We start from the raw sequence: 12,872 nt of genomic DNA, 5'->3' as shown, positions 1-12,872 counted from the left end.
ACTATATGTTTACTACTAAGATTCAGAATGAAATTTAGACTTCTTTGTGGTTCTTCTTTGGCCTTAAAATATGTCTCTGTGGAGATATAAGGTCAAAGTGCTGTGTTTAGTAACTATTTTTCTCTGTGTAGGTCTCCCATCATGAGATATAGTTCGGTTAATTTGCTTCAATCTGTTTTTAATTTTTAGGTATTTTTAACATTTTTATTTAATTTGTTTTAATTATATAATACATTTATATACAATATTTCTCAAAGTCAAAACTATATAACAAGGTATATTCACAGAAGTTTGCTTTAATCTCATTCTCCTCCACCCTGTTCTCTTCCTTCCCACATAGTTAACAGTTGTTATTAGTTTATCTTTTCTTTGTTTCTTTTTGAAAACAGTAACAAATGCATATATATGTGTGTGGTGTGTACATATATATTTCTATTCCCTCATTTATTAAATAAAAGATAGCATGCTATTAAACACAGTTTTGCAACTTTCTTTTCTCACTTAATGTACCCAATATGTTCTGGAGATCCATATATCTTGGAGATCACTGTTCCTGGAGATCCTGCTTCTGTAGCTGGGAGGATGATGGGGAATTACTGATACAGTGTGGAACCTATTGATGCAGTGGGGAACTATGGTGAAGGAACAGGCTTAGGGTGGGTGCAGGGAAGGAACATACCAAGTTCAGTTTTAAACAGACGCTTTAACATATCCAGGTGGTTCTGTCAAGAAAGTTGGTGGATTTACAGGTCTCTAGCAGGAGGAGTGCATAGACTGAGTGTTGACCAGCATGTGAGTGTTGATAAGATGTCATCTGAAGCCATGAGAAGGGACAGGGTCTCCTAAGGAGAGAATATGGAGGGAGATGAGAAGAGGGCCTAGGCCAGAGCCTGGCGGGGCTCCAGCGTAAAGGGGACAGGCAGGGGAGGAGCAGCCAGCAAGGGTGGGAAAACCTTGGTGAACAGGGACAAGTTTGTGGCCTCTAGGTTGTCTTGTCCATCTGTTATTCTGGTGTCTTGAGAAAGATCACGATTGGAGTTCTTCCACCCACAATTGTATCACATTTTAAAAACATCACCCCTGTGCTCTTGGGCTCTGCCCCCACAGATGTGTGCTATTCGGTATTATAAATAACAAATGTGGTTGTTGGTGGTGGCTGATGAGGCCTGCAGAGAGTCCTGAGGGAGGGAGGTGATGAGCCTTCTTGTTTTATAGGCAGAGTTGTGTGGCTGTTTGGAGAGCAGGGAGGCTGCTCACCTCCTGTTGTGCTTGAAGCCCTTGGAGGTAAGCCACAGAAGCCTGGGTTAGTTCAGCAAACTTCAGAAAAGGAGCCCCTTTATTGTCCTCTTTAAGGTTTTCAGTGGGATAGTGTGTTAAAGTCTTTTGAGGCAGGGAGTTGACAAAGGGTTCAAAAATATGCCACCAAACCCCCCCCCACCCACTGCCATTTAGAGGTTAATTTTGGACAACAGCCTCATCTTTTTAAATTTAAATATAGTACATGACATCTCTCATTTTTATTAATCTTGCATTTAGGGAAACAAGGCTCACACAAGTGAATTGTCTCATAACTGAAGCTTACTGTTTTAACTTTTTTTTTTTTTTTTTTAGCTTTTCAATGGATCAGTAGCAAAAAAATACAGTACTGTTAATCTTAACTTTTTACTGGTGCATCAGGGGAGCAAATGGCCCCAGGTTACACAGGGGGCTCTATTGCTAGCTCTCTGTGTGTCTCCATAAGGCAACCTTTCTCACTCCCCAAACTCCTAACTAGATAGAAAGGGAACACAGCATTCTGTGCATAAACAGGATTACAAAGAGAGGGTAAGTGCTGAGACTGTGCTGCTTAGAGGTTGTCCCTAATAGTTGAGATTTGGAAGGAGTTTGGAGGGGAAAGAAAGGGGTTTTAATATGGGGATGGGGTACTTTTAGGGAGAAAGGGAGCCCATGGGAGCACCGGCAGCTTGTAAGACTCTAGGCAGCCTGAAGGCAGTTGGGGGATACGTGGAAGTGGAGAGTGGCAGGAGGTAGGGGAGGGAGCAGAAGTGAGGGTGGGAGGACCCAGAGAACAGTCTTGCCGCCTTTGCCGTTTTGCTTAGGGCAAAATCTTCCCTCTTGCTTAGCCTATAGAAACAAGGTTTATTAGTGGCTTTTTGGGTCAGAAGATAATATTTTTGGCTCCAGATGATGGGAAAGCCTTTGAAAAGCAAAAGAATGCCTTTCCTGTTGTTCCAGTAAGCCGATTTTTTGCAACTCGCTTATGACTTCAGTACTTCAATACTTAGCAGATTATTTGAAAGCTCTTTTGGGGTTAATCATGGAGGAAAAAAGGGAACACATACAAATGCTTCCCACCCCACCCCCTTCCTTTTCATAGTAGGAGCAAGAATCAGTTCGTAAAATGAAAACCCATGTCCCTAGAATCGTAAGCCAAATGAAAAGGTTTTCTTATTGGTACCTCATTAAACTCAGACCTAAAAAAACAAACATTTGTTTGAGCCTGATGGAGGTGTGGGCCACATTTAATCCAAGCATTTTCTTGTAGGCTGGATTCTAAAATAGAAGATAATAGGTCCTAGTACCATTTCCATCTAGTCCAGGTTAGCAGGTAAGTTTCATCTCTCATGCCAAGTCTGATCGATTGCATGGTGGCCATGGTGAAAAGGATTCTGGGGGCTGTTGCTTTGCTCTGGAGGAAAGAAATTGATCGATGCTATCTGTTCACTGTGAGCTGGGATTAGAGAATGAGAGTGCTGGTCTTTGGACTGGTCAATGATTCTCCACGAGGCTGCACATTCGAACCATCTGGGGAACTTTCAAAGGCCTAGACCTCACCCAGAGATTCTGATTCAGTTGTTCTCTGAAGCCTTGGATCAGTATTTTCTTTTTATTTATGTAGAGACACGGTCTTGCTCTGTTGCCCAGGCTGAAGTGCAGTGGCATAATCGTAGCTCACTGCAGCCTTGACCTCCTGGACTCAAGTAATCCTCCCTTCCTCTGCCTCCTCGGTAGCCGGGACTACAGGTGTACTCCACCACACCTGGCTAATTTTTAAATAATTTTTTGTAGAGACGTGGTTTCACTATGTTGCCCAGGCTGGTCTTGAACTCCTGGGCTCAGGTGATCCTCTCACCTTGGCCTCCCAAAGTGATGGGATTACAAGCATAAGCCAGTGTGCCCGGCTTGGATCAGTATTTTTTTTTTTAAAGTGTCCAGGTGATTGTAATATGCAGCCACTGCTCAAGTCTTTAGATGATTTCCCTCAAACAGAAACCAATTTTAGGAGGACAGGATATGTTCAGTTCTTAGATGTGTTGTTTGAAATAAAGCAAAATGTTCCATGTGGGAAAGGAAAAGTGAACAAGAAGTTGGGAAATAGAGACCTGATAATTATTTTATTAACAGAGCATTATGATGTCTGGAATCCCAGCACTTGGGAGGCTGAAGTGGGTGGATCACTTGAGGTCAGGAGTTCAAGACCAGCGTGGCCAATATGGTGAAACCCTGTCTCTACTAACAACACAAAAATTAGCCAGGCGTGGTGGTGCGTGCTTGTAATCTCAGTTGCTAGAGAGGCTGAGGCAGGAGAATCACTTGAATCTGGGAGGTGGAGGTTGCAGTGAGCTGAGATCGCGCCGCTGCACTCCAGCCTGGGCGACAGAGCGAGACTCCATCTCAAAAACAAACAAACAAAAAAAAAACCAAACCAAACAAATACAGCATTATTACTTGAAACCCAAGAATGAGTTGCTAAGTTTTTCAAGGGAAATGAAGATCCAGGAAAGACGTGAACTTGGAGCATACCCAACCTGTTGAAGTAGTTTCCTTGCAATGTAGGTAGACTGAGAAGGTGCAGGTGCTGTCCTAGAACCCAAGAGCAGGAGTGCGGCAGCGCCTCCGGAAGTGGTGGGAACTGGAACTTACTGCTCATCACCGGCATGCCCTCTGCCTCCCTTCCTGTTCCTCTCCTGCCTTTTGCTTTTCTAACGAGGACCCTGCTTCTCTGCTTGCTGGCCCTGTGATGAGATGCAGCACAGACACTAAACATAACCATGCCTTCCTGCCGGACTCAGTTCCAGAATCCCCAGGGAAGGAACTGTGGCTGACCCAGCTTGGGACAGCTGTGGCCAGTGTGGGGGAGGGGAGGGTTCTGTGGCGTGACCTCTTGAGTGGGGATGGGAAGGTCCATTCCCACAGGGGGAGTGCTGGGCAGAGAAAGCTGGGGTCTCCATTTCTCTCCCTCTCTCAAGTGACAGAGCAGTGGGCAGGGGAGCAGGACAGTGTGGCCTGCCTGAAGTCCACCGAGTGGTCCATGGAGAGCACATGTGAGACCAGTGCCCTGGAGATGATTGAGGAAAGCCGGCCCAATCTGACGCCACCACTGTGTTCCAGCTGCTCTTCTTCAGAGTTGGGTTTCAGTAGAAGAAAGTTCTCAGTAGGGAGTTCCTGGCTTTCTAGGGAAGTCTCGGGATAGTTTGAGGGTCTGTGATCCCTGTCAAGTTGTGTACAAGAATGTGAGATTTATATGCCCAGGCATATTTTCTGGGGGAGATGGTCCATAGCCTCTGTACATGGAGTGCAGTGGGAAGTGGGGGCAGGTTTCTTCTCAAGGTAGGGAGCCTGTCTCCCTCCTCCCCATAACCCTCCTCCAAGCCTCTTTCGGATCGATTTCTACATCGAGTGTTGATTCAGCCAACCCTAACTAAGCATGTGGGTGTTGACTCTGAGATCAGCAACTTGTGTGGCGGATGGTCAGTCATACACGGTAGTGAATCAGAAACTCTCCTAGCTTCAGCGTTGACTATTCTCATCTGTTCATGTGCTTATGGCACATCTTGTCAGCTCACAGCCAGCTGTCTGCTTCTAGAAGGCAGGTCCTTTCACTTCCATACTGCTATGTTTGTTGATTGCCACCGTCTTATATTAGTGGGGACTCTTCCTGTTGCAAGTTCAGAAACTCAGCTCCAGCAGCTTCTCCGAATGAAAACAGTATTGGCTCTTGGAACTGGGAATTTCAAGGCACAGCTGGATTTAGGGGTTCAAGGGGTCTCCAGGGCTCCATCTATCTGTCTCCTGGCTTTCCCGGGAGTGCTGGCTTCCTTCCTGGGCCCTTGCTCTGTGTTGGGAAAGATGGCTGCAGCAGCCACAGTCAGTGCCCTTATCAGTCAGGATTGACAGGTGAGAAAAGCCATTTTTCTGCCTCTCCTCACCTTCTGAGTCTCATGGAAGGCCTCTCCTTGGCCACATACATCTTGCCCCACAGGTGGGAAATGGGAATGAGTACTGTCTTTGGCCAGGCCACATGTAGCTGCCTACTCTTGTGACCCCAGTGACTGAGAGTCCCCTTGAACCCCATGGGATAGGGAAAGGGCAGGGCCCCCATGGAAAAGAGGTGCTGGGAAGACAGATAGCTGATGGCCAGCATTGCGATCTAGTGGAGGACTCACCACAGGTGATGGTGAGAGTGGTGGCTCCCAATGTGATGCCCGTGGCGACTTCACAACCAACCAGAAAGCCCTGCAGTGTTTAGACCCCTGATGATGTTTTGTCTCATCAGGGTGGTGAGCCACCTGCACCTACTGCACCACAGGTGGCTCATTCCTGTGGTGCAGTAGGACAGTGGCCTAGAAGGTCAGGACTCTTCTGGACAATTTTGCACAAGGGTCTTGATTTTAAACGAGGCCCCTGGTTTCCAGTGAGGCCTGCTGTAAATAAATAATGAACCGCAGGCAAGCATCCACCCATTCTCAACACCTCAGGACACAGGCTCACAGAAGCAACTTTGCATTTCTGCTCAGTGTGGTTTTAAAGCTTGGGAGGAGGTTGCAGTTGAATTGGGAGGCAGGCTGTTTTTTGCTTAATGACCCGTTCTGGGGATATTGCCGTGTGGTGGGCAGGATGAGGGTATAAACATGCTCCCACCAGCCTGTGGTCTGGAGATGTGTACCGACCGGTTCTTGGGAGAGACGGCTGGACACACAAGGAGCCGCAGAGCAGTCAGTGGGGAGGGCCGGCAGAGTCGTGCTGAATTGTGTCTGGAATGAGTTCCCAAAGGCTGTTCTTTCTAATCACAATTCTCCCTGCCTGCCAAGTGCGTCCTGGACTCCGTGTCTCTGTTTGCCTTGTTGAGTCCACATGGATGGCCTCCCCTGCTCTGTTTCAGCCAGTCCTATCTTTGCTTAAGGCCACTGCTAGTTTCATCTCTGCGAGGACTTCTCAGCTCCCACCCTGTCTCAGGCCCTCATGGCCCGCTGGGATGGGCAGCACCTTCAGCGTTAGGCAGACTGGTCTGAGTGCTGACCTGCTCTTAGTCTGCCTCCGTCATCAGAAGAGGATCTTCCTGCCCAACTCCATTGTTCTTAGAGGGTCGTGCAAGATAAGGTGCACGAGGGTGCCTGAGTGTAGCAGAATGGTTTTCTTTCCCTGGGCCATTTTCAAGGAAAGAGTGGCCTGTGTAGAATGACATTTTGTCCTGATTTACAGTACTAAATCCACATTGGACTGTAGAGTGGAAATCATAAAATTCAATGCACTTTTCTTGCTGGAAGGGATGTGATGTATTGTGGCACAGATTCGATTATTCGAATCTGATGAATAGCAGCAATTTTCTGGCCTGGTAAGCGCTACAGAGCTACTTCATTATTGATGGGGCCTTTGTCCACAGAGGACGCCTCCGTGGACCCAGGAGCCTCCTGGCCGCGGGAGTTTTTTATATGTGACATGCGATTGCTGAGGAAACTTGAGGCTTGCTTCAGAGGAAGCGCAGTGCTCCCAGATTTAAAGGCGGGGCTGTCGGCTTTGTAGTCTGCTGTCTGTGTGGCTGGACTGGCAGCGTACATTTGAGGAGAAATGAAAAGGCAGCCCTTCATTCAGAGTCATTCTTTTCAGTGAAGAACTTGGAGCTACAGGCCCTGTGTGGCTGCCAGGACTCCAGGGCCCAGGTCATGTGGGTCACGGCCGCCTTTGCTTCCCTGCAGCTTGCATGGGGCTGTCACCTGGCCTCAGGGAGCCTGAGTGGCCTTGCCAGTGGAGTGTGGCTCGTGGTGGCTGGCTCACCAGGGCAATGGAGAGGCTCGGGGAGCATCCACACACAGACCCGCTAAGTGTGCATTCTCCTCTTCATTCCCCATGGGCACAGTGCCCACATGTACTGGATGCAGGTAGAGATACAGAGGAGGAAAGGGAGCAGAGTACTGGGAGACACTGGCTGGCCAATAGCCCAGGGTGACAAGAGTGGGCTGTGCAAGGGGGCCTGCCTGGAGACAGGGGCCAAGACTGAGCGAGAGGCCCGGAGCCCCTGCTGAGTGTCTTGGAATTTATCTCACACAAAGGGGAACCAGCAAGGTTTTTAAAGGAGGAAACAGACACGATTGGGATTGTTGTTGTCATTGTTTTTTTTATTTGTTTGTTTGTTTTTGTTTTGAATGAAACTTTTTTTGAGTTTTGCTCTTGTTGCCCAGGCTGGAGTACAATGGCACAGTCTTGGCTCACGTCAACCTCCTGGGTTCAAGCTATTCTCCTGCCTCAGCGTCCCGAGTAGCTGGGATTACAGGCATGCACCACCACGCCTGGCTAATTTTGTATTTTTAATAGCGATGGCGTTTCTCCATGTTGGTCAGGCTGGTCTCGAACTCCCGACCTCAGGTGATCCACCCGCCTTGGCCTCCCAAAGTGCTGGGATTACAGGCATGAGCCACTGTGCCTGGCGTGTTGTCATTGTATTAGGAAAATTGACTCTGAAAGTAACATAAAGTAAACTCTGATGAATATGGGGAGGTAGAGGCATGGGCAGGATAATCTGTGGGAGTTGGATGCAACCAGCGGGGCTGGCAGGGGACCTGGGTCTGAGCTGGGCAGTGGAGTGTGTCCAGAGGGGACTGGCTGGGTCTAGAGCCCGCTGGAAAGTGGAATGGACAGACCTTGGGGATAGGTTGGATGCTGAGAACTCATAAATGACTTGGAGGTGTCTAGCTTGGGTAACTGGGTGCATGACGGCTCTAAAAGCTGAGGTGGGGAAGAGAGGAGGAGGTCTGGGGTGAGGAGGAGACAGATCACGCATTCAGATGACTCGATAACTGTAATATGTACACACACCCACAGAAGACTGCCTTCAGCTGTAAAAAATCAAGTGATCTGGAGTACAAACCCACTTTTCTGACTCCTATAGGGACTTTAGTCACAAACAAGGGGTTTTAAGTGACCCATCGACAGATAGGTTCTCAGAGGAGCTGTACTTATCGTTCCAGAGGCAGCTTGTGGTTCTGGGGGCTGCTAAACAGAGAGTAGGTTTCACAGTTAACTCAGATTCAACGTATTCCTACCCCTGAGGACCCCAGGAAACCTGAGAGAGGCTGGACTCTGTACCCATGAAGAGGTTAGGTTCAAATCTTGGGTCTGCTACTCACCAGCTAAGACCTTAGGCAAGTCATATGACCTGAGTGTCTGTTCCTTTGTTTATAAATTGGGCCTCATTATGGCACTTTGTGAGGCCGTCATGTCCAGACACATAACACAGGGCCTGGCATATTATAAACAATAAATAATTAGCAGCTGTTGTGGCTCTTGTTATTTTTTAGAGAGGGAGTCTCACTCTGTTGCCCAGGCTGGAGTGTAGTAGCTATTTATAGACACAGTCATAGCACACTATAGCCTCAAACTCTTGGGCTTCAGTGATCCTCCTGTCTCAACCTCTCAAGTAGCCGGGAGGACAGGAATGTGCCACCACGCCCAGCTGTTGTTGTTATTATTGGCAGCTATCCTTAGGCATACTTTAGGCCAGGGTATGTATATTGGGTTTTAAGTCTGTTCATATCCTCTGTGATCATGGAAAAGTGAGGCCTAGTTTTAAGTGCTGTATTTTCATGGGAATAAACAAGAATGAAGTTCTCATGGTTACTGGGAGACTTGGCTGTTCTTTCATTTCTTTCATTCATTCATTCATTCATTCACTCATTCATTCATTCAGCAACAGTTGAAGCTATCCCAAAGTGCTCATGGGCTAATAGGGGCTAACATGAAAACATGTAACTATGGGAAAATAATAGTGGCATTATGGGCTGGGCGAAGTGGCTCACACCTGTAATCCCAGCACTGTGGGAGGCTGAGGCGGTTGGATCATTTGAGGTCAGGAGTTCGAGACCAGCTTGGCCAACGTGACAAAACCCCATCTCTACTTAAAATATAAAAAATTAGCTGTGCGTGGTGGCGGGTGCCTGTAATTCTAGCTACTCAGGAGACTGAGGCAGGAGAATCGCTTGAACCTGGGAGGTGGAGGTTGCAATGAACTAAGATCGAGCCACTGCACTCCAGCCTGGGCAAAAGAGTGAGACCCTGTCTTAAAAAAAATAGTGGCATTATAAGGTTCCTGGGTGCCTAGGGGCCCGAGGAAGGAGGAGGGGCTGCCCCCAGCTGGAGGGAGGAGCAGGGAAGGAAGGCTAGACAGTGAGTAGGAGTGTATTCATGGACAGGGCCAAACAATGGGAGCAGCTTGCCAGGTGGCCAAGGAAGCAGGTATTCCTGTTGATGAAGGTGACCAGCGGAAGCTCTGGGGCCTGACTTAGTGTGGGGGATAAAGAGGAGCCCGGGTGAGGCTGGAGAAGCGGTCTCCTTAGATGCCGTTCCACAGAGAGCCACTGGAAGCTTTCAGGTGGAAGGTGCAGTGGCCAGAACTGCACTGTAGAGTAGTTCCTTTGGTGGGTGCATGAGGAATGGACAGAGACAGCAGGCACTTCGCTTAGCGGTGGGCAGAACTGAAGGGGGAATTGGACGCTGGAGAGAGTAGCAGAATCAAGAGGTAGAGGGGGTCATGTCAGCAGGACATGGTGACCCACTGGACAGTGGGGAGCAGAGAGACGGTGAGGTCACCGGGTCTCTGGTTGCTCCACCAGTGGGAGGAGGGCTGGGCCTTCTGGGGTCAGGGACAGTTCAGTTGGAGGTGCCTTAGAGACGCCAGTCCCGATCTTCTGGCAGACAGCTGGATCAAGGGAGAGGTCTGGGAGGTGCCAGAAGGGTTGAGGCTCCAGAGAGAGGGCCTGTGGAGTGAGGGAGGCACTAGGGTGGCAACGGGGTCTCACTGTCCCTGTGGTCTCTGAACTGAGCCCCATTGAAACTGGAGGAGCCCCCAGCCTTGAACTCAGAAGGCAGACTCCTTCCTAGAGATCCAGGCAGGCCTTGCAAATTTTGTTTTGTTTTGTTTTGGCCAAGTTACATAAACAGAGTAGGGGACCTTCAGATCATTGTGACTTTTGGCGGGAGGAGGTTCAGCAGGCCAAGGGAATCCAGCGCTGCAGTGAGAGGCTGGGGAGGGGAAGCCCTTCGGTTATCTTGGGACAGTCACTCCTTGGGGGCCTGAGACCTGACTGGCTCTTCATAACTGGTTTTCTCGCCCAGGCGGGAGACAAATGTTGGCTGATAGGAGGGAGCTGACAGGCCTCTGGATCAGATCCGAGGCAGGGACTGCCCTCCCCTGCATGGGCCCTCCTCTTCTGTAGGGTGGGCTGAGGCTTGGGCCATGGGCCAATGGGGCAAGCAAGGAAGGTCAGGGAGTGTAGTGAGCTGGAAGCCGGGTTGGGAAATGAAACACAGAGGGGTTTTTTCCTCATCTGGAAGTATCCCCCCTCCCAGGAATCTTAGTCTGCTTCATATTTTCCTATTTCTCATAAAGAACACGGGCACTGAGAAACATTTCCCAATCAGTGCTGGGGGCGGCGGGGTGTGGGGGCATGGTCGGCACCTGAAAAGGGGCAGTGCCTCCTCAGCCCATCGCTGCCACGAGGGAATGCAGGGCCAGTGTCACCGGACAGTTAGTTTCAAGAGAATCTAGGAATCCAGATTTAATGGGAAATCTCCCAATTGGCTTGAGTTTTTAAATAAACACTGCAGGCCAAATGAAGTCTGTGGCCTGAACAAGGCCTGTGGGCTGTGGTTGGCGTTCTCTGGGCTAGCCCGGCCTCTCTGACGTCCATCCTTTCTGGCCACAGCACACTGCAAGTTATCACTCAGAGGAGGAGAGGACACTAGACAGGAGCACACGGAGCCTGTTCCACATTCTTCTCTGACATGAGCCTGAGTGGCCTGGGCCAAGCTGTGTCCCTTTGCTGGAGTCTACCTTCCTTATCAGCACAGTAAAGGCCAGGGCTGGATCTGTGGGTTTGAACCTTTTATTCCTTAGCAGCAGAACTTTGTTTCATTTAAATCTTACAAGGGACAGATCACAGTGTATGAAATAGATTGAAAATCAGAGCTGCTCCTGTCGCCAGGGGAGTCTGGAATTCTGCCCCAAGGCTCTCTGCCCTCCCCCACAGAGGCACCTCTGCCAGGCTCCGCAGAACACAGTGTGGAACTGCGTACCTGCTGGCGGGCCCTCTGTACCCCTCCCAGCCCTGGCATTCTGTGGGTTGAATGGGAGGACAAGAATGGCAGCCAGAGGAGGGCAAGCCACAGCGAGTCTGCCCCACAGCCAGCTCCTCGCCCACATTTTGTCCAGTCCCTGACACAGGATGATCGGCCAGCCACTGGATGCAGCTGGCATTTCCTGGCTGCTTTCCACGTAGTTTTGCCTCCTCACATCAGTCCTGTAAGGCGGGCGTGGCTATTTCCATTTCACAGGTGAGTAAACCAAGACACAGAAAGGGGAAGTAAGTTTCCCACAAAGTCAGTTGGCTGGAAAGGGAAGGATCCCAGGTTCTGCCTGGGCGTCTGAGATCCCACAAGCTGCCCCCTCCCCGTGGGGCCTCCTTTATTCTCCACTGAGAGCCACGATGCTCCCGGGGCAGTCCCACATACATGTGGGTGCTAGGTCCCGGGAATGACGATTTCCATCTCTTGTGTTTCTGTGGCATGCTTCTTTGCTTTCAGATGTGCTCTCCTTTTGCTGGCATCAGGCTTGATCCATCTAAGCAGGACTCTCCTTTTTATCACCTCACAGGAGGCCGAACCATCTGAGCCCAGAAGTGCTGAGGTGACGAGGAAGCCCAAGGCTGCTGTTCCTTCTGTGAACAAGAGGCCCAAGAAAGAGACTAAGAAGAAGCGGTAGAAGAGGAGGCCCGAGGAGCCGGGCAGGCAGGGAGAGGGTCTTGGGGACAGCCCTCCTGGGAATCTACATCCTGTTCCCCCCCATCCCAGGCTCGGGATCTGAGGAGGCTGTGACGCCCTCGGACCACAGAGATCTAGACAGTCATGACAGTCCCTAGGCTCCAGCTCGGCAATCCATCACTTCCTCTTCCTTCTGCTTCTGTGACGGTTTAGAGTCAAGGGGACTGAAACTGTGAGCATAGACTGTATTAGGTTTGTTCAGAAGCCAGTTCAGCTCACAGAGTCACATTTTCTTAATTAGTCATGTGTCCATCCTTGAGTCGCCCCCTCCTTGTGGGTTTACACTACATTTTGGCGTCATTATCTAACGCTGACAAGCACACCCTCTCCCATTATTTGTGCACTGCAAATCTCCTGCTAATCAGTCACTTTTGTTGCTGCTGTGTAGACAGAGCCAGGCCTCACCTGTTTGTTTTGGCCAAGATGCCATGGCCATGCAATGTTAGTGATCCCACTGGCTGCGACAGCCAGGCCCAGAAAATGCCTGGCGTGAGAGCCAGCAGACGGCCAGGCCAGGGTAGGCAGTGCCTGCTTCTGCTCCGTCAGGTGCAGGGTATTTGGCTGAAGGTGTGCATATTTCCTGGGCACAAACTTCCTGAGCCTCCGAAATGGGAGGCTCATCAATTTCAGACCAACCTCTTTTCAACCTATCATAGCACATTCAAGGTGTGCCTTTTACTTCTACTTGTACATCCCCCATCCCTTCAATTCTTTCATTCCCTGACCAGTGAGCGAGTTCCTGGGGGAAGTGTGAATAAACTGACATGCAAGCTTCAGAA

General features: G+C 49.7%; 1 protein-coding gene across 2 annotated transcripts in view; it reads left to right on the top strand.

Moving 5' to 3' along the window:
* The window catches only part of LOC105496308 (mannosidase beta like), a 27,944-nt gene extending 15,072 nt beyond the window's left edge, over positions 1-12,872 (top strand). For both annotated transcript variants that reach the window (XM_011766636.2, XM_011766637.2), the window contains exon 3: positions 11,927-12,872. In XM_011766636.2, the coding sequence (XP_011764938.1) occupies positions 11,927-12,034 (108 nt within the window). In that variant the 3' untranslated portion in view covers positions 12,035-12,872. The remainder of the gene's footprint in view (positions 1-11,926) is intronic.

Source organism: Macaca nemestrina, chromosome 15 (assembly GCF_043159975.1).
Source record: "Macaca nemestrina isolate mMacNem1 chromosome 15, mMacNem.hap1, whole genome shotgun sequence".
NCBI classification, from domain to species: domain Eukaryota; kingdom Metazoa; phylum Chordata; class Mammalia; order Primates; family Cercopithecidae; genus Macaca; species Macaca nemestrina.
Note: the sequence above shows the minus strand (reverse complement) of the source record. Positions and strands in the feature narration are given on the sequence as shown.